This window comes from Carassius auratus, chromosome 8 (genome assembly GCF_003368295.1).
Source record: "Carassius auratus strain Wakin chromosome 8, ASM336829v1, whole genome shotgun sequence".
In the NCBI taxonomy this organism is placed as follows: Eukaryota; Metazoa; Chordata; class Actinopteri; order Cypriniformes; family Cyprinidae; genus Carassius; species Carassius auratus.
The window spans coordinates 5586911-5608490 of record NC_039250.1 but is presented as its reverse complement, the minus strand read 5'-3'; the positions used below and the strand labels follow the sequence as shown (position 1 = coordinate 5608490).

The 21580-nt window shown below is 36.1% G+C and overlaps 1 protein-coding gene across 2 annotated transcripts; it reads left to right on the top strand.

Annotated features, from left to right (window-relative positions):
* The first annotated feature begins 112 nt into the window (after positions 1 to 112).
* Positions 113 to 21006, top strand: LOC113107069 (tetratricopeptide repeat protein 39A-like). 2 transcript variants are annotated; one of them, XM_026269238.1, is made up of 20 exons: positions 113 to 619; positions 1721 to 1771; positions 1986 to 2036; positions 9035 to 9139; positions 11409 to 11540; positions 12971 to 13014; positions 13420 to 13487; positions 13623 to 13687; positions 14236 to 14335; positions 14490 to 14555; positions 15200 to 15308; positions 15416 to 15483; positions 15630 to 15689; positions 15799 to 15960; positions 16386 to 16477; positions 16745 to 16865; positions 17254 to 17365; positions 17624 to 17738; positions 18041 to 18157; positions 19233 to 21006. In XM_026269238.1, the coding sequence occupies exons 1-20, from the start codon at positions 579 to 581 to the stop codon at positions 19345 to 19347; spliced, it is 1794 nt and encodes a 597-aa protein (XP_026125023.1). In that variant the 5' UTR covers positions 113 to 578; the 3' UTR covers positions 19348 to 21006. The 2 variants fall into 2 exon arrangements, with proteins under 2 accessions (XP_026125023.1, XP_026125024.1); XM_026269239.1 differs by lacking the exons at positions 113 to 619; positions 1721 to 1771; positions 1986 to 2036 and adding an exon at positions 3169 to 3782.
* The last annotated feature ends 574 nt before the right edge of the window (positions 21007 to 21580 follow it).

Sequence of the window (21580 nt, the reverse complement as noted above, 5' to 3'; positions counted from 1 at the left end):
AATAGACAAATATATTAAAAGCTGCAAAACTCAAATTGAGATTCTATGACCACAAAGTTAAATATAGACTTTTGTTTTATAAAGTTTTTTCTTTCATGAGCAAAGCTGAGGTGTTGTTAAATACATTTGTTTTTTGTTGCCTTTAAAATACATTAGTGTTTTATTTTTTTATTATTATTGTTTGCTTTAAGTGGAGACGCTAAGACACTTCTCTTTACGGGAGACACGTTTATACCCACCAGAATTCGTTTTATAATTCGCAAACACACTCGTAGTAGGGTAACGTTACTCTGTGAAAGTTGAACCTGGAGGACTTTAAGACCTGGGAAAAGTTACAGCACAGCGTTCCAGCAGTTTTCGCAAAGGATCTCTTTATTTGTGTAAATAGGTTTCTCCACACCTCCCTGTCTGCCTCACATGTTGAAAAGAAGAAAAAAAACACACGTCCCGCTGTTGTGTCTCAGACATAAGTTCAGTGATCACCTGAGGTAACCTAGGACAGGTAACGAATGTCCAGGTAGTGACTAGCACACTCTCTACTGTCTTACTGGATTTACTATCTCCTCTTCTTCTTTGGAATGAGTTTCTGGAGACGCAACAAGAAGAATGACGGCAAAAAGTAAGTTTGCAATCTCACAGTTTTTAGACCGGTGGAGAGAATTATGTACGGCAGAATATCTACAATACAATCTTAGCATTTCTGAGATTCTGTAGATCTTAATCATGTGTTCTAAAATCACTGCCTCCTTACATCACAGAACAAATGGCATTCATATTTCACTCGGATGTTAGGAATATTTTGTAACACAATAGTAGCTGATTTATTTTAAGAACATTATGCTTAACATAATTATTGTCATTGTATATTCAAATCTGAAAAAGACACCAATGTATCTAATGTACATTAACCAATAATCTGTAGGCTACGTGTTAATGAAAGTATGCTCTCTATGAAGTATCTATGTTTGGCACCCAATACGTGTATTTACCGGTAAATAATAGATTATAAATCATATAAAATAAGTGTAGGTCAATAGCAACTCCCTAATTGTAAAAACCGGATATCATTAAAGTTACTAACTTTTAACTAATCTTATCTAGTGATGGGATTTGCTCTTCTTTACTCGGAGGAGCCTCAAGTTTAAAACCGTAATATAACACTATTAGCATGATTCTCATTAATATAATGTCACGATAGAATAAATTAGAGGCCTATTAGAGTAGTAACTGTTTTCCAATGAATATAAACCGTATCATTAGTATGTTGCAAAGTGATTTAAGCCTTAACAATATTCTAAGAGACAGACTGTCAGGTTAATCAAAAGACCTAATGTTAAAAACAATGTAGCAGGTGATGTCATAACATGGATGAGATTTGGTGCAAGCTGATTGGATGATACCTTTTTCTTTCATGTTATTACCCCATCTTCCTGTTAAAAAAAAAAAAAACAATGACATCACAGGTGCTGCTTGCTACTGTCTGTTAATGCTTAACTGTTTATTGTTTTATGACCGAGAAGTAGATGTTCCTTTCACATCATATTTTTTTACATGTAAAAATTCATTTTGTTCATTTTGCTAAATTGAATAAACATTGATTTCTTTTTCTGAATTTCTAAAATACAACTATTTGTAAATGTATAGGAAACTGTGTCAGTAATGGTTCATTACTGAAGAATACAAGATCAGATTTTGTTCACAAGCTTTCAATTGCTTTTAGAGATCAACTCAAGACTGAAGACTCGCCGGACAGCCCCACGTCTCCATCCCAGTGAGTGTGCCACGCTTTAAATCAACCCATGTTTCCTCACAAGATCTATTGTCTGTGACACTGACAACAATTAAGATTGGAACACATGTACACACACATACTCTCTTTACTGATTTGAATTGTTATCAACTTGCTATCAACAAAATGTCATTTGAGAAGTTTTTGACTGACAATAGTAGCAGTAACTATAAAATTGTTTCCTTTTTTTATTTAGGTCACCTATTATAGAGAAAGATGGGCTGGATCCTGTCATCCCTGATTATGGGTAGGATACTGCCTCCACATTTCTTTTTCTAAATTCATTTTGAACTTTGCACTGACACGCAGCCATGTTTTGTGAAGAAAAACAATATGGAATCTTGGTTATTCAGGCATAAGTGAACATGAATATCGATAGCCAAATTAGCCTTTGTGTTGCAACAGGTAAAATGGCACTATCATGTTACTTCCCACAATGCATTGTTTTATGTGTATATTTAAATATAAGAGAAGCATAAATTAGTACTGAGCATGTGAGTAATAATAACTTATTTTTTTGTAGCTTTGACTGTAGATACTAGTCATATCTATTTTTTTATTACACACATATTTACATATTGGCAAACTGTGGGGGTAACATCTCGAGAGATTTAACAATTGTTCTCATAAAGGGCAGGTTCCCACTGTCCTCCACATTATTGTATTATTTAAAGGTTCAGATGGCTTCCACATCAGATACATTACACCAAATACAGATTGAAGTTCTATCACATCAGTCATCAGTCATGTTTTCTTAAAGGATTATCTCACTGAAATGACCAGGTCATGCCTGTATGGTCATGATTATTCTGATCTAGAGCTGAAAATGCATAGCACACCAACATTATTGCTCTAGATGCAGATAAGCTAGCTTGTAATCAAAGCAATGTGCTAAAACCATTTGCATGGACAAAGACAATTTGCATTTTCTTCAGAAATGTAAAAAATTCACAGAACTGATGGTTGCAAGAGATTGATTTATACTGTATCTGCAGGTTTGCAAATCATGTCTATAAAATCTCCCTCAATCAGTTCCCATTAGCACCTACTACTCAGGGGAAGTAAATGTTTTTACTGTGTATTTGATAAAATAAATGCTGCCTTGATGAGCATAATAAACCCCAAACTTTTGAACAGCACTGTATTTAACTTTTTTTTTTTTTTACAGTACATATTTCACCAGTGCTGGCTTCTGTCCTGTATTTTTGGCTCCATATACATTTTAATTTTTTTTTGTCTGCTGCTTTTGGGTTCACAGCTCGGGATGTGCTTTCATCAGCCAGTCAGCTTTGTCATGTGGCTCCAGAGTATGCAAAATAGAAGCATTTCATCTTGTATCCATTTTTTTTCTATAAACTTAATTTCCCTTTCCCTAAACATGCCCCAGGCTATGTCACTTCCTTGTGCTGATTCTGCGGTCTGCATCTGTCCTCTGTGTCTCATGACCACCGATTTACAGGCCTGTCATTGTCTTGAATGTTATTGACTGCTGTGGAGTTCAGATTGTCACTTGACTGCAGAAGCGTGATTCCCAATTTAGGACCATTTTGCTAGGTGGATTCTTAAGAAATTGGAACCGCCTCCATTGCATCATTGACCTATCAGAGGCCAGGATGTAATGTATAGCATGAGGGTGATACTGAGAAGAGGAGGAGATTTAGGTGGTGTGTGTTTGTTAGAAGGAGGGGAGACAGCGAGAAAGAGGCAATGAGAATATTCACTTTCTGTCTGTGTGATAGTCATCCCAATCTTATTAAGCTCTGAGTTCCTTTCCCACTGTCCTCTCTGCAGCTTGAGTGAGTGAGAGTGTGGAAAGGAAGCTGCTGCTCTGCTGATAGGAATCAGTAGGAAGGCCTGCTCTCTCACACATACTGTGAATTACTCTGCGTCTCTTCTCTCTCCTTTTATTCCTCATTTATCTGCCTTTACTGCACTCCTCGAGCTCACTGTACCAGATGAAAATGTCAGGAGAGGCAGAAACTCAGTCAAACGGGTAAGAACGTCACACAGCTGAGAGTGTGCTATTGTGTGAATGTGTGTTTTAGCAGAGATTGAGGATCATTTAACTGTTCTCAACATGAGAATGCATTTTCAGCCTGCATAACCAGAAAAACAGGGACGGTTTGGAAATATTAGACTGGTAATTGTTTTCGATGTCTTTGCTTTCAGAGCTGCTTGTATTGTAGAATTTATTTGTTAAAGTATAGAGCACAGATTTTTTTGTAATTGTTGTGGGAGTGTTAGTCTCTTAGTCTCTTAGCACTGAGTATGTGCATGTGTGTGTGTGTGTGTGTGTGTGTGTGTCAGCTTGTTTATTTTAATCATTCCGGTAATGATCATCAGTACACAATTAGCCCATGGGCAGCATCAGCTCTTCAGAATCGCTTAGCATCACCACAATTAGTTTGTGAGCCCTGTAGGGTACAAAGAGTGCAAAGGTTGGTTTTACCTCTATTGTAGCTTCTGAACAAATCTAAGACCACTTCCTTTTGCTATAGCCAGGCTCAATGTAGCATGCACTGTTCTTCATTCATTCAAATCATCTAGCTCTGATATCACATATCCGCATCGGGGAGGAAATTCACACTCTGTTCCACCTCTGGGGGATGAGAAATGTTTAAAGCTGATTGGTGCTATTTTAGATTTACTCATGGAAATATAAGGTTTGCTTAGACTTTTTGGGGCCAGTAACTTCATTAGTCTAAGAAAACTATGTCTACTAAGGTCAGATACGTTTTGGTTATTGTACTGCACAAAAAAACTAGGTAAAAACATGGTAAGTACTATAAAATTGACCATTTATTAGTTATTAATTAATGCATTTTGATAAATTGCATATATATATATATATATATATATATATATATATATATATATATATATATATATATATATATATATATATAAATAAACAAAACATGTTTCTATGATGTAGCCAAAATGGAAAATATTACAATTTTATTGTATTGTTTTCTGAAAAAACAAATAAAACATTAAAATCTCATATCACCCCATTTCAAAACAATACTTTTAAACAAATGTTTTATGTGATCATTAAATTAAAGCAAAGGTAATCTAAAAGTAAAAACGGGAATGATCTTGCACACAGAAATTTTGATTATCATTACTAGTAGTGCTGATGTGTATTGTAGATCCATGTTCAAAATGTGCATCGTGCCTTTTAAGTGGCATTAGACTACAAGACTATCTGTTTAATTTATACCACCCTATTTATAACACACAGATTATGATTTAATGCTGTAGATCTTTGACATTGTTTGAGGAGGAAGCCATGCTCCATTAATAGCAGGAGAAAACATGATAGAAGTCATCTGGCAGGCACTAGGAGTTGGAGAGACCGGGCAGTCAAACCAATCTGTCCTTCTATAGGTAGCCCGAACCATCAGCTATTGCTATTGGCCAAGCGGATCCCATAAAGAGCGTCTGTACTGGCCGTCATTTGAAAAGCAAAGACGTGGTGCTCATTAAGTCATACTTATTGATTTGATTCGTTTCAGTGGAGAATGGCCAAAGCCATTGTCTTTTTACATACTATCAATTCACAGTTCATTTGTCGACATGCAGAGTTACTCTATGAATGGTTGTTTTCAGCAGAGTGTTTCAGGGCTGAAGAACTGAAAGAGGTTGTTGGGTTTTATTAGATTAGGAGGCGTGCTATAATCTTAGTAGGGCAAGGTCAGGACCATTACAAATTTCAACTCAATTTAGAAATTAATTTTAAATGGTGCTGTAATTTGAAGAATGTGTCCCTTATATAGAGATACAATGGGCTTTGATCATGTTCATCTCTGAAACATTTGTTTTTTCGTCATGTGTTTGAAGAAGCAGTGGAACTGATTTTGTTCTCTGATAAATGATTATTGTGTTTATCAGTATATGCTAAGAAATGTACATTTTGCCATATAAATAATTATATATTATTGTAAAGATTTAACCATTGGATTTTTATGCTCTTTTAAGTACTGCATGTCATGGATTTATATTTTTCCCTGTCTGCTGCCTTTCATATCACACCTCAAGATAGTTGCTAGAAGTTTAGGACTGGTGGTGCCATCACAAGTTAGTAATCAATTTACACCACAGGTGATTGATTATTGAAATGTGCTATTGTGCACATTTCTAATATATATTTCTGGCACTTAGTCCAAAATCACATGCTGTCTAGTATTTTGTTTGATTTGAAACCAACTTCTTGTCCATTAATGATGTTCTGTATAGGTTGAAAATCAGTAGAATAAATTAAACTTTACTGGCAATACACAAATACTCTCCCGTGGCCTAATGGGATAATAAGGTGTCTGTTGAATACGTCAGAATCTCTGTGGATGTGGTACAGTAGGTCATCCGGGTAATTTTCACTTACTGTTTTGCAAATACTATGAATTTAGACATACTACTCTGTTCATATGCTGTTTTTCATCTACTATATAGTATGAAATTAGGCATATTAGGACACAGCATCAGGCATGGTTCATTCTGTGATTTGACTAGTCATGTGATCACAACATGGCAGCCCCCATCAGGCATCCTGTTCTCTTATTAGGTGTGCACAGTAGTTGAACATTTAAAAAAAAAAGTCAGTGTCATATTCATCTCAAAATTCTGTTTACTGAGAAGGAATTAACTTTTTTCTGGGCATAAATCCTGCTCAACTTTATTGCATCATCACTGATTGAAAATGAATGACTGATGGTGTAAACGCAACTTTAGATTGCCAGGAATTAAACACACTGAGTATGTGATTCATTAATCTTCCATGAAGAACAGAAAAAAGGCTGCTGCTTTACTGTTAAATTGCAAAACCTCTGGAGAGTGTGGTTATGTGAACTGTAAGAGTTGTTCAGTTTTGTCTGGCTGCTCTCAGCCTCATGCTGCATTCCAGGCAACCCTTAACCCATGTTTTTCCAACCTTATACCTGTGAAAGTGCACTGCGGCAGTCAAACCCGTGACTTCCCACCTGTGAACTTGTACTAGATCCATGTACTCCGAGTTATGATGTCACACAGCACGCGAAACAACAATGGGTGCCCCTATAGATAATATTGCCTATGGATGCAGTATTTATGCAAGCGGTGCATGTTGAAAAAACGATTTTAGAACAATTTAACATTGCAATAAAATTAATAATCTAGCTACAATTCCTTGCGCTCAGGAAGTTTGGTGTGACTTGCCTGGAACGTTATGAAGTTGTTAGTCGTGGTTTGAAATCGTGACTTACGAGCTCATAAACCTGCCTGGAACACAGCATATGTCTTGTCTATCAGTGCATCTGCAAACCCACAATTGCAGTTAACTGGCACATACAATTATAGAAATGTATAAATCAGTGTTTATATGGATTTATAAACTTATGTGAGCATAAAACTTTGTAATATACACAGTAAAAAAAGTTCAAAACAAAAGCTTAGGTTTGATTTCCTGAAATGTGTAGGTAAAATCTCACTGAACTGTGAATTTAGTGCTAATGGAAAAAATCGAATGATGCAAACAAATATTATTTTTAACATAATGATGAAGCCATTGTTATATGTTCTAAGGCATACAGTGCATTAAACATATAAAGCCCCGTTGATGACCAAATTATAGATTAAATCTACAAATATAAAATAAATTTTTACTCCTCATTAAACTCTTAAAAAAAACGTAGTTTAAATAGATGCAATATGGTACTATAGGGATTTTAAGAAACATAAGCACTCTGTCAGTATAGTGTTTTTATGCACAAATCAATAGATAGTACACCTTGTTTTCCCAGACTTTCTCTACTCAATCCTCTTCTTATTATTACTATACACTTTCCTCTTCACATTCCCAGTGGTTTTTTGTTTTTGTTTTTCAGTTGACAATACAGATACTCACTCACCTGTACCTTAGTGCATTTGAAGGTGACATCTGCTTCACTGCACTTGTATCTAAATTGAGAGGCTCTGGGGGGATTCTCTGCAGCAGAGAGCTGTGACTTCACACTCACACAGAACAAGCTTTTTGGGGACAGTGTGAGATTTTCTGCAGATCCTCAGAAACTGAGTGAGCCTGTTTCCTGTCCCACATGACACCTGACACTTTTTTCGATCTGCTTCACAAGCTGTTGTGCTGCCTCAGAGTACAATGGCCCTGTCCCAAATGGCATCCTTTAGACATAACCAGGAAAATAATCACTAGTGTTGACGTGTCGTTCAATTTGTAAAGATTTTTTTATTGTTTTATTTTAATTGAAACAGATTTGGGGAAATTTAGAAATACTTCACTTGCTCACTAATAGATCATCTGCAGTGAATGGGTGCCGCCGGAATGAGAATCCAAACAGCTGATAAAAACATTACAACAATCTATAACTAATTGACACAACTCTGATCAATCAATTAATGTCTTATGAAGTGAAATTCTGTGTATCAAATCCATCAAGACATTATTACTTGTATATAGGCTACATGTACAGTACAGACCAAAAGCTTGGACACACCTTCTCATTCAAAGAGTTTTCTTTATTTTCATGAGTATGAAAATTGTAGATTCACACTGAAGGCATCAAAACTATGAATTAACACATGTGGAATTATATATGGAAATATATACATAACAAAAAAGTGTGAAACAACTGAAAATATGTCATATTCTAGGTTCTTCAAAGTAGCCACCTTTTGCTTTGATTACTGCTTTGCACACTCTTGGCTTTCTCTTGATGAGCTTCAAGAGGTAGTCACCTGAAATGGTCTTCCAACAGTCTTGAAGGAGTTCCCCGAGAGATGCTTAGCACTTGTTGGTCCTTTTGCCTTCTGTCTGCGGTCCAGCTCACCCCTAAACCATCTCGATTGGGTTCAGGTCCGGTGACTGTGGAGGCCAGGTCATCTGGCGCAGCACCCCATCACTCTCCTTCTTGGTCAAATAGCCTTTGATGCCTTTAGTGTGACTCTACAATTTTCATAGTCATGAAAATAAAGAAAACTCTTTGAATGAGAAGGTGTGTCCAAACTTTTGGTCTGTACTGTATGTGTTTGTATTTATATATACATATGAACAGCACACACACATATAATATGTAAACAACATTACATTTCTCTAAATCTGTTCCAATGAAGAAACAAACTCATGTACAGCTTAAATGGCCCGAGGGTAAGAATTTTTTCAAGAAAAAATAATTTTGTGTGAACTATTCTTTTAAGACTGAGGTTTAGGAAATTATCATTTGTTTTAGTTGTTTTTTCTTTCTGTATTTGTGCTAGGTCGGAGAAATCTGACCTGTCAGTGGCTCTTCAAGACTGCATGGTGGCATTGGATCTGTTCCTGCGAAATGAATTCGATGAGGCTTTGACCAGACTCAAGAGCAGGTACAGTAAGACCGCCTGTGTGTTTCACAATAAGAGTTTGACCTGCTTTTTACTGTTTCTGTGTGAGGTTCTGGGTTTGGAACATTTATGGAACGTTAGACCTCAGAACACAATGAGACTCTATAATTTTTCCTTTACTTCCTACTTGTGTGTTTGGGTGTTAGGCAGAGAAACCTTGGATTATACAGTTTTATAATCAGTTTGAATCACTTTTCTTAGTCCTTTTTTACTTTTAAGTGTTTGAACTGTTTTGTATCGTTTTATCCATTAAGTGTGCAAGTACATAATCTAATAATTTATGTAATTGTTCTTTGTACATCATTTTGTGAGACGAGTCTTCATCCACAATCAGTTTCTCAGATAAATCCCACATAACCCAAAACCTATTGAATGAGTTCAGCTCTCTGGAGATTAATCTCTAGGTCTTTTCTTCTTCTCACACCCACACTTTGTTTTCATAGGTGTTCTGTGTCTTACAGCATCTCACATTTCTGCCTTACTCACTACTGTGGCTGGGGTGTGTGCCTTTGTGTATTATAAACTATATAATTATTCAGTCCATTTTGTTATCGTTGCCATCTTTCCATCTTTGTCCCCTGGGTCACTCCACTTTTGTTGGGTTGCATTCAGGATCCAAAATAAGATTATTTTATTTCATTCAGTGAGGGTCAGAATATAATGGTTACAATTGAATTAAAACTATGTATTATATATTAGTTCCTAATAAAGCTAACTTATTTACTCACCATAGGCAATATTTACTCTCATGAGTGTTACTTTTGAACACTGCTGCTAAATAGTTCTGTTTCATCTGTGAGTCTGGATATCAGGTATGATATTAGTTTGACACATTCATGTATACAGTTCAAACATGCATAATACATAAACTTAGACACGCTGTTCAGCAAGTCATTGATTCGACAATCAGAGGATCTCACTTCTGCGGCTCACTGTTTAAACTTGCAAATAGTGAAGTCACAGTTTTGTGATTTACCTAATAGGTTTGTTTTAGTCGCGTCCCACCCCATTCCAGTCAGCAGGGCAGGGCTGCTACATGCATGGAGCTAATGAAAGGTACACGTGCACAAGAGAGAAAGTTACAGAGGCAGAACGAGAGACTCAAAAGCAAAACTATTAGAATCCATGTCTGTACAAGTTCATAGTTTAAAACATCTGCTGATATTAGAGATTATCTTTTTGCAGTCGCACAGTGGATTTATTTTTTATTTTTATATAAACTGAAAGGCAGACAGACATCATAACTAAAATAAGTATGAACAGAAAACATATATTTAGCGCTCCAAATAGGGCTTACAGCTGTGTTCTCTGTGCTGCTGCTGCTGCTGTGTGAAAGTATTTTCTGTCTCTCCTTCCACATTTCTTGGTGCTGTGTTTTGATCTGATTTGACTTTGAAAGGATCATTACTGATTATGCATACAGATTGGTTAGAAGATCAGGCCAGTGTTTGTGATTCTTTAGGAAAACAGCAACAGCACAAACACTATTTCAAAAGCTGATACCCATTTGCATGTCAAAAATTTTGTTCTGTAAGCGTTTTAACTCTATGGAGTTCACCAAAAAAATCAGTGATTGAAACTTTTTAAACATCAGCTCATTCAGTAACTCGTAGGCCTCTATGTATGATTTAAGCATGCATTATGTGTGTTGCATTCATGGTACATTGTTAAATTTATTGTTTGGTTAGGATGTTACATATGAAACATTCCTGTTCCCATCATGCCAAAGTTATTCCAGTTCCACCTGTGTAAAGGAAAGAGTGGTAAACCTGTTTATTCAGGCATCTCTCTACCCAGGAATGTTGGACTAGTAATGTCACATTCTATTCAGCTCCAGAAAGAACTGAAACTACACTGTAAATAGACACTAAATTGAGTTTAACCCTCTCTAGAATACATGTTCTTTAAAACACTTTTAACCACTTTGAATTCAATTACCAAAAATATTGTGATAAGTTAAATAATAATAGTGTATTTTAACAAAATCTGTATTCAAATTTTTAATTTACAATGTGTATTGTATGATAGTTTTACTTGTTCATAATGTCATAAGTATTAGTGTTTTTGGTATTATGTTACAAGACCGTTTACATGACAACACTTTCATCCATTTCCAGACCTCATTTGTGTTATTGCTGATGTTATTGAGTGTCTCAGTGGTGAATTTTCTTTTACTGTCACTGTTACACCACCCTCTCATTTGTTCTATATATAGATCTAATGCACAGTCTTCCTTTGTGTTCTTTGGCAGGAATAAAGACAGCATGTATCATGCGCTTACGTATGCCACAATACTGGAAATGCAGGCCATGATGACCTTTGACCCGGAGGACATATTGGCTGCAGGCAACACAATGAAAGAGGCACAGGCGGTGTGTCAACGGTGTGTTGTCTTTTATTCATTAATTTAAAATAAAATGGAATTTATTTAATGTATTTATAAAGAAACGGAGAGTAACATTGTAGTAGGTGTACATTTATTCCACGGGCTTTTATTCTATTTCAGGCCACAGAGACCCTACTATTAACAGCCTTACACTATTTTTAAGTATTACTATCCATACAATATTTTCAGGATCTGTTGGTTATGTCACATTTGTATTAGTGACGTAATAAAACAATGCAGCAGGTCTAGGGCTGTCACCACATACCAGATGACAGAGGAATTTTAGAGACCCATGACACACTGTGTTTTTTTTTTTTGTGGGGGGGGGGGGGGGGGGGGTGAAAATCTGGTGTATGCTTGTGTTTCCAGGCAACCAACACTTCTGTGACTCTGCCACATCATCCAGGCCTTGTAGCACTGGAATGCCACTGTCACCTGATCACACACACACACACACACACACACACACAGAGCTGCTCTTCAGCTGCACTGTCTGGTCCAAATAATAGATGCCACGTATGCACAACAATAGATACTGCATATTCTTCACTAGATTGATCTTAACTGGTTTAATAAGATACATCAGGTATTCGGGAAACAGTAAGATGGGTAAGATGCCCTTTTAAAGGGTTAGTTCACCCCAATAAACTTTAACAGAATGTATAAATTGCTTTTGATATCATTAATACTTAAGTATTTTTAAAGTGTCACAAAGCTAAATCCCAGTAAAAGAAATGTATAATTTACTCCATGACTTATACAGGCATACGGTATAAATGTATATAACTAGGTTGTCACCCTGCTGTTGTTCAAAGAAACCGTAGTCTTTGTTCATTTACACCATTTTAAAGCAGCAGTTTAAAAAGCATAAACAAAACACTCTCCTTCTGTTGTTTGTACTATAAATAAACTTCTAAAATTAATGCTTGGCTGTTGCTCAGTGGCTAAACTGTTGGCATCCATGTAGCTTGTTTTCTTTGCTGTGGCTGTCACTTGAGTGATACAGAGTGACTTATAATACACAGACCCGTTGTTGTCACTCATAAAACTTTTAGGGTGTACCTGGCCTTACTTATCTTAGCCCCCCGGCATTCATCTGCATGTCTTGTATTTGTGTAAATGTAATTTAATTCATGTTTGTCCCTCAGAGGGTTGTCAGTTTACTCAGACAGAAACCAGACAGCCATTGTGTCCTCCCTGGATCCAACTGCTCTATTTATATGGCTTACAGTGAATCAAGCTGAGTTTTTTACTTTTGGATCGAGTGTAAGTTTGTCTAGCAGCTTTCACAAAGTAGGACTGTAACAGAGAGCACAAGGCTGACCTCAACCAGCTGTGCCATCTGAGTGTGTTACCTAGTAACCACTACTGATGGATCATTGTTTTGTTTTAGGACAGGATTGATAAGGCTTTGTTTGTCTTTACAGATACCGTAAAAAGTCTACCTTCAACAGCAAAAACTTTACAGAAGGTGGGTGCCTATATACATATTTTGCTAAATGATTAATTGGCAATAAGAATGCATCAGTAGAAAAAATATATATTATTGCAAACATTAATTAACACACGTTTAAAAATCAGCTGTGGTGGGTAACGCTGTCAAATCACAAGCTAATTTGGTGGGTTACTTTTCGTAAATAATGTTCACTCATTAATTTCTTGGGGAAGTTCATGCAAGACAAATTTGCGCAGGTTTTGTGCAAATACTGAACTTGTGAGACATCATTGAGTATATTGCAAAAACCAAACAAAACACACCCACACTTCCTCAAACCATGGTGACCATATCATGTGGCTATCTTTTGAAAAGGCCATGTGACATGCTCCCATCATGCTTAGATACTCTAAAACCTAATCGCGTTTGTGTCCCTCCCAGAGGAGCTCCACGCTGAAGTGTGCTATGCCGAATGCCTCCTCCAGAGGGCAGCACTCACCTTCCTGCAGGTCTGTCCCAGTGGTGGATTCGCTTTTTCTCCATATATTAAATCTACTTTGCCCTGTTATTATGTTTGTGAATAAAATAAATTATTGTGGATAAAGTTAAGTTGCTTATTTAAGATTTACTTACTTTTCTTTCAGGATGAAAATATGATTAGCTTCATAAAGGGTGGAATGAAAGTGAGAAACAGCTATCAAATATACAAGTAAGACCTATTGCAGAGTTGTTATTATTAACTATATAAAAAATATAATTAAAGTATATCTATAAATTAACCTACATATAAATATTAGATGGAAAGCCTATCTTTAAAAAAAAGATAAAAAAGATAATTCAAAATATTAATAAATGCTATAATTTTACATAAATAATACTAAAATACTGACCTGTGAAATAACAGTTTCCTCTGCCCTTCTCATTTGAGATGTATGAGCTTTTATTGCACATGCATTTTTGTTTATTAATGAACTCAGAGCAGACCCAAACTCAATAGTGTCTACTAGTAAAATGGTTTCTAAATAATTGGGCCAAATAATAGAGTGAATTCATTGTATATTATATATTTATATACGTGTATGTGTGTTTTACATATTTAAATGTAAAAAAATAATAATAATAATGGGCAATAATAAAATTGAGTTTTTATGTTCACAATGTAATTTGCTTAATTCTGTCTTAATTAGAAGAACTGGTTTTGTGTGTGTTTTCATTTACGTTATGTTTATTTTAATGTGTGTTTGTGTTAATTGCAAGGGAGCTACATACGGTCCTGAAGTCCTCAAGTTATGTTCAAGGTGACAATCATGGTCATTTTGAGGGAGGCGTCAAGCTTGGGGTCGGGGCCTTTAACCTGGTGAGAGCATTATGCCACATGTTTTCTTGTGTTGTAGCCTTGAATACCTTCTAGTGTTCTCTCTTAAACCAAACCCTGAGTATTTATGAATCCTAGCATAGAGTTCATTGAGGACAAGTCAGTTTTCTCAACCCCTCACCTGTGTTGCTCCCAGATGCTGTCATTATTGCCAACACGGACTCTCAGGTTGTTGGAATTTGTGGGCTTCTCTGGTAACAAAGTGAGTATTGTGTAGTACTAAGCTTAGTTTGGCTCTGCTCAAGTTTGGCATGTACAAATGAAATTTAATCTGAGCTTGGCTATTTTTCCTTTCTGTCTGTCTTAGCAATAAAGTGTGTCAAGGTGCAAGCCGATGTTTTTTTTATACTTGTCTAAATGTAGCGAAGCACAGAAGTGTGAATGATTTCCTGTGTGTTGTGTCTGTCTCAAAGGAGTAGTTCACCCATAAAAATTTGCTGAAAATGTACTCACCCTCAGACCGTCTAAGATGTAGATGAGACGAGATTGTTTCTTCCTGTCAGATTCCGTGTGTGTGTGTGTAAACATACTTGGTAATAAGGCTCTTTCTGACTTCTTCATCAGAATGGACTTTGAGAAATTTAGCATTACATCACTTGCTCACCAATGGATCCTTTTCAGTGAATGGGTGCCGTCAGAATTTGAGTTCAGACAGCTGATGGCCATGCACTGCAGGGGACCCAATGATTGGTAAGCAAGTGTTGTAATGAAGCAAACTCATCGATATCTTGGATGGCCTGAGCTAAATTTTCAGCAGATTTGAAATTTTGTGTGATTTGTGTGATTGCACTGTGTGTGTGTGTGTGTGTGTGTATATATATATATATATATATCTTTGTGTTTTAGGAGTTTGGTCTTGAGCAGCTCCAGGAGGGCTCTGCTGAGCACACATTTAGGTCTTTCCTGTGTAACATGTTGTTGCTTTGCTATCACACCTTCATGAGCTTTATTTTAGGTAAGAGAAAATTGATTCTGAATCGCATTTTAAATACTGTTTGTAGCACATAAGAAGAAACACTGTGTTATTTGGTATCTCGGTGCATGTATGTGTGTGTACTTTAGGCACTGGAGAGGGAGATGTAGAAGATGCAGAAAAACTGCTGCAGCCTTATCTGAAAAAGTATCCGAAGGTACTTGACAACCAATTTTGAGTTCCCAGTAATAAATTTCCAAAACACTCACATTCTCATTTACTTTAAGATATGAACAGCTGCTGTAAAAACTGCTAATAGTAGAGTATGAATTTTATATTTGACAACTGCTGTATTCCTGTCAGGGATCCATTTTCCTTTTCTTCGCTGGTCGAATAGAGGAAATTAAAGGAAATCTGGATGCTGTAAGTGATAAGTTGTTCTTATCTAATGCATTAAAAATAGGTTTTTGTTTAAGTTCTTATTTATATATATTTATTTTTATTTCTAACTGCATGTGTGTGTGTTCTTAAGGCTATCAAGCGTTTCGAGGAGTGTTGTGAAGCTCAGCAGGACTGGAAGCAGTTCCATCACATGTGTTACTGGGAACTGATGTGGTGTTTCACCTATAAAAGGCACTGGAAGATGGCCTACTTCTATGCAGACCTGCTCAGCAAAGAGAACGCCTGGTCTAAGGTGAAACCTTAAAATACACAGCTGAATGTGCACTGAAGAAGAGCTTGATCTATATGTAAAACGGGGTGGGTGCCTTTGAAGGCCAAATAGATTAAATGGCTACATTTGATTTAGCGAATTATGTAGTATTTAATAAATACATTTTAAATATGAATTTAAGAAAGCAGAAATGGAATTAAAATGGGTCAGATTTCAAGCTTATTTATACACTTAGATTTAAAAGTTTGAGATTTGAGGTAGATAAGATTTTTTAATTTTATATATATATATAATAAAACTGAAGAATTTTCTCTGGGTTTAAAAGGTCTGATGATGTAACATGAATGAAGGCTGAGGACAATTATTCTCCTGCGGGGATGTTTGTGTTTACTGTGCAGTTTGTAACTTACCTCTCTTTTTTTTTCCTCTCACACACACTTTTTTAGGCCACATATGCATATATGAAAGCTGCTTACCTCAGCATGCTGAGTCGTGAGGAATGCCAGCCGTTCGAGGAGAATGAGGTGGCTTTGTTTAGGTAATGGCAAGGGAATGGTGTGCATGTATGTTCATATTTCTTCATGTGATCAAATAGGAGTCTATAGATTGGACCACATGACTATAAAATCAAGAAAAAGTCCTTTGTCATATACAGTCTGTACTGTAATGCCATTCAGTTCACGCAAGCATTGCAAATGACCTAATATTTAATCTCATATTTAATTTGTACGTCTTATGTAGCCCATCCTCTTGTAAATATAATAGACATTATACGTACTTTACTGTTCCGTTTTGAACTTTTCAGGCAAGTTCCCAGTCTGAAGCAGAAAATAGCTGGGAAGTCTTTGCCAACAGAGAAGTTTGCCATCAGAAAAGCTCGCCGTTATAATACAGATAATGCCATTCCTCTTCCTGCACCTCCATTGGTCAGTATTCAGTTTTATACAGATTTTACTGTCTGTGTTTATATGATACGGCAAGTGTCTTATTTGCAGTTCACACAGGATGTGTTCTTGCATCTTTGGGTGTCATCTTGTGTCTCACTGCTTTCAGAGTTACTATACTAGATACTAGAGTCTGATAATGTGCATTGGCAATGGTGTTCTGCATCTATAAACGTGCTTTCTGTTCTGTTCCACTCTGTTCCGCTTTGCTATTTTTAAATGCAAGAAGACGTCCTGTGTAAAAAGCCCTTTAATTAACAGAGTAAGGAATTAGAGCATCCTGATTTGCTGGAAAATAAACAAAGGGAAACACCTGGACAAGACGCAGTCTTAAATTTGTGTTCATTGTGAGGGTGTGATTGCACAACAGGAAATGATGTACATCTGGAACGGCTACACTGTGATCGGGAAGCAAAAGGACCTGACAGAGGGCATGCTGAAGACACTGGACGAGGCCCAGCAGACGCTTGAACAACATCCAAGTAAAATCTCCCTCCAAACAATGCAGTACTGCGTATACTGGAGTCCACTTATAAAATAATAGTTCACCCAAAAAAAAATGCAATTATTTATTTCCTCATGTCATTCCAAATAATATTTTGCAACTACGATTACTAATGACCATGAGTGCCAAAAGTAACCGTATGTTTTACTGAAAATAAGATTCATCAACACAGACTCTCTGTATCACATTTAGCTTTTTTTCTGAAACACGAATGTCTCTGTGTCTTTGCTCTCAGGGACCGAGTTCACCACAGATGACCAGTGTGTGGTTAGTCTGCTTAGGGGGCTCTGTCTCAAACACTTGGGTTTCAAGGAAGAAGCTGAACATTACTTCACCCTCGTCCTCTGCAAGTCAGTCTTGCTCTTTTGCTGTACAACAAATTACACTAATATAAAGAGAAGCGTTTGTTGTTTTTCTTGTGAAAACTTAAGTAGACATGGCCAATTTTCTTTTACTGACTCTACAGGATAGGACACTAAATAGGATAGTCTCACTCATAAAATGTCATGATCTGAGACTTCACCGCTCAGAATAAGAAATATTACATGTTTTAAAATGTAGGCTAGTCTTTCACTGATAGCAGAGAAAATGTTTTAAACATAGCTTCAATCACAAATGCTCTTTTTTTCTGTTTGCATTTGTACTTGTACAGTGAGAGTCAGATTAAATATGACCACTACCTGGTGCCCAATGCTCTTCTGGAACATGGTTTACTGTGTTTAGAGGAGGGCAGAATAGACGAGGCCATCAAACTTCTGGAGGCAGCCAAGTAAGTTCAGTCCTGACAGTGAATGTTTTATACTTATAAGATAGCAATGCATATAATGTGTGTGTGGAGTGTTCCTGTTTGCAGGGTCAGAGTCAGGATGAATTACCTAAGGGAGAATTTGGAATTTCAAAGCAGGCACAGATTTGCCACTTTACCCTAACTAAATGTAAAACTGCTCAAATGAATGGTTGTTTACAACACAGTCTCAAAGATAGATCCATGGCTTTGTTCGACATGGAAAATTATACCAGCTGCTCAAAAGAAATGTTTAGAGGTTTTGACCTCACTTTTAAATAAATCATAATAATTTACTTTTACTTCAAAATCAAGTAAAAATGTATGAAAGTAGAAATTATGCAATAAAATTAAATGGTTTACAGGTCTGTTTGTCTGAATGGAACATTGCTGTAAATGTTGCCTTTTGAAATAAAAAAATCCCTAAATTCAAATCTCAAAGGAAGTTGTTTTTTTAATAAAACAATTCAAAATGGTAAAATAAAGTAAAAGTAATTAAGTTCAAATTAAGAATTTTGTATTAGCATTAGATGTACTGTGTAGTAGAAGGCCTGGTTACTTAATCATGAAATTCTTTTTTTTAAGCCTGGTCATACTTTTTTTTAAATGTTGGTTACATAAAAACATAGATTAGTCTAAATTGAATCCAACTGATTACCCCTTACTGGTCAGACTAGATCTTAAGACACTGTCTTAAAACAGGGGCGAAGTTAATGCAACTAACTGTACTGTAAGATGCCATTGTAATCTTAGATATATTATATTCCCACCAAAAAAGTGTGGCATTCAGCAAGTCACTCATCAACTCAGTGTAAAAAATATCACAACTGATTATTATTATTTTATAATATCGTCACACATTATGGCTGTTTAACAGATGTAAAACACTGTAGCATAATATGCATCATTTTTTTGCTCTGCACAACATTTACATATTTCTCCCTGAAACACTCTCCGTTTGATCTGATGTGTATTTTATACATTTACCCTATTCGATACATGATATACTAGTCATTACATTGTTAGTCTTGAACACTATTAACCATGATTTCTTTTCCAGGCAAAATTACAAAAACTACTCCATGGAATCACGGACACACTTCCGGATCCAGGCAGCACTGCATAAGGCACGAGGCACAGCTGTGAACGGAGACTGCTCACCCTCTAGCCCTTAACTGTTAGGGTCGCCGCTGGGGTCACAGCAAGCTATAAGATCAGGCTTAACGTGGGTTGCCATATGCCAAGAGGTGGACGAAAGGGGCACATGACCAATCAGACCCGAACTGAGCTTATAGTGACAAATCATCTTCATTGAATGACACACACCAAGATTATACAGTACATGGACAACAGCTGCATGAATAATGTTACGTGAGGTGCAGTGCAATTCGCTCAAGTGACATCATGCTGTTTTGATGTCATATAAATTACATTCTGCTATTAGAATATTGTAAATGTACCATTTATGAATAATACTAGTATAATACAAGTTACACCAGTGCAGTAATATTATACTAGTACATAAGGCAAAGAACGTTGTCACTCAGAACAAAAGTAAGGTCATCTATGAATCATTTTGGCTGCTTTCAAAGCTCTTGTTGGTAATGCTCACTGTTGGTCACCCTGTGACATCAATAGCCTAGATATGGCTGTGCCTTACAGCTAAATTTGATTTAAAGCACATGTGCACAAATAATAGTTTACTTTTAATCTTTGGAGTATAAATAGGTTATGAGATAAGCCTGTTGTTTAGAGGTGATATGATGAACTCAAGTTTTGATATCATGGGCTACTCTTTGGTTAGGGTACTGTGGCCTTGTCAAATCTCATGGACAGGATTCTTGTTATAAGCTTATTTTTTATCATATAACATCATCTTTGTGTTTCTGTGTACATAATTAGTCTATTTTAGCAGCGTGTTAAAAAGAGAGGAAACAGGCATCAGCAAAAAAATGATTATCAGAATGTAGACTGGAAGTTTTGTGGGATTTGTTTCTTTTTTAGTATTTATTCACTGTTATGGCATCTTTCAAAATTGTCCCGTTTTAAGTGGGCAGTTGAATGTGTCTTTTAGAAAGGCAGTCTCCTTCGTGTGGACTTGGTCCAGATCGTACTTGAGCTCAAACAAACAAGTCTTTTAGATACATGCAGGACAGGCTGGCATGCCAGCGCCAGCCAACGTGAGGGATGCATTGACAACCACTACAGCCTTGCACTATGAGGAGAAATAAAATTTGAGCTGGTTCAGGACAGGGGATTGTACTTTGTTCAATATATGACTGCTACTTCATGGAGCTTTTCACTGTAGTGTGGAGTTCAACCTAATAAACATAGCTGCAGTGTAGTTCTTAAATGCAGAGTATTTTCAGATTTAGTTCTTTAGTCCTGCACTTCAAGGCTTGAATAGTTTATAGTCATTTACCCCAGATTAGTTTAAATGTGTCCATGGATTTTTGCTCTTCGGCAGTGTAATCTGTATTGTGCCTGTTTTATGAGATCCAGTTCTACCAGAGTCACATTTACATAAAGCAAAAACAATCATCTGCTCATGCTGTGTTTGCTCAGAAATTTCACAGGCAGTTTGTAACATGCTGTGTTTCAAATGTGGCATAACAGAATGTTTGAAAAGGAATGATATATTGGTTTTTCATTATAATGGCCTTTGTTTCTCCCTCTTTTGAATTCTTGTTGATTTAGATTGATTCTACAGGCTTTGGGCTATAGAGGTCAGCAAATCCTGTATATGGTGCATGGCTAATGTGTAAACACATTCCTGTAAATACAGAACTTACATTTTCTAACTTAAAATTAAATGATATAATAGAACTCCAAAACCACTTTTGTTGTCCTTTTTTGATCTAAGGGCCCTGGCTCCTTAGGAGAGACAGTCCACATTCTGTCATCATTAATTTTCTTCCAAGAAAAACAAAAAGCAGACATTTAGTAGAACGACAGCTTCAGTTGCTATTTAAGTTCATTGTATGAAAGAAAGATGAAGGTGAACGAGGCTGTCAATCTTAAAATTATATTACAAAAATAAAACTAGTCTGGTGCATTGTAATCAATAAAAACATACTGGCTGCATTGTATTCATCTGTAATAGTCAATGTCAACATTGTTACTGTTAACTAAAAGCACAACTATTAAGAAGTTTTAATAAAATAAAACTCACCTGACATGTATAACTAAATAAAATATAAATAGTTGAAATACTTCTGTATAACTCCAATACAAAAATTCAGTTAAAACACAAATTATTAAAACTAAACCTGAAAAAAGCTAAATAAAAATACTTTAGAAACAAAAATATTAATGTAAAAAAATGTCCGATGGATATGAGTGAATTACTAAAATTACTCGCCATTTATTTAATCACATCGCTTTACCTAACGTAAACTATGAAAGTGA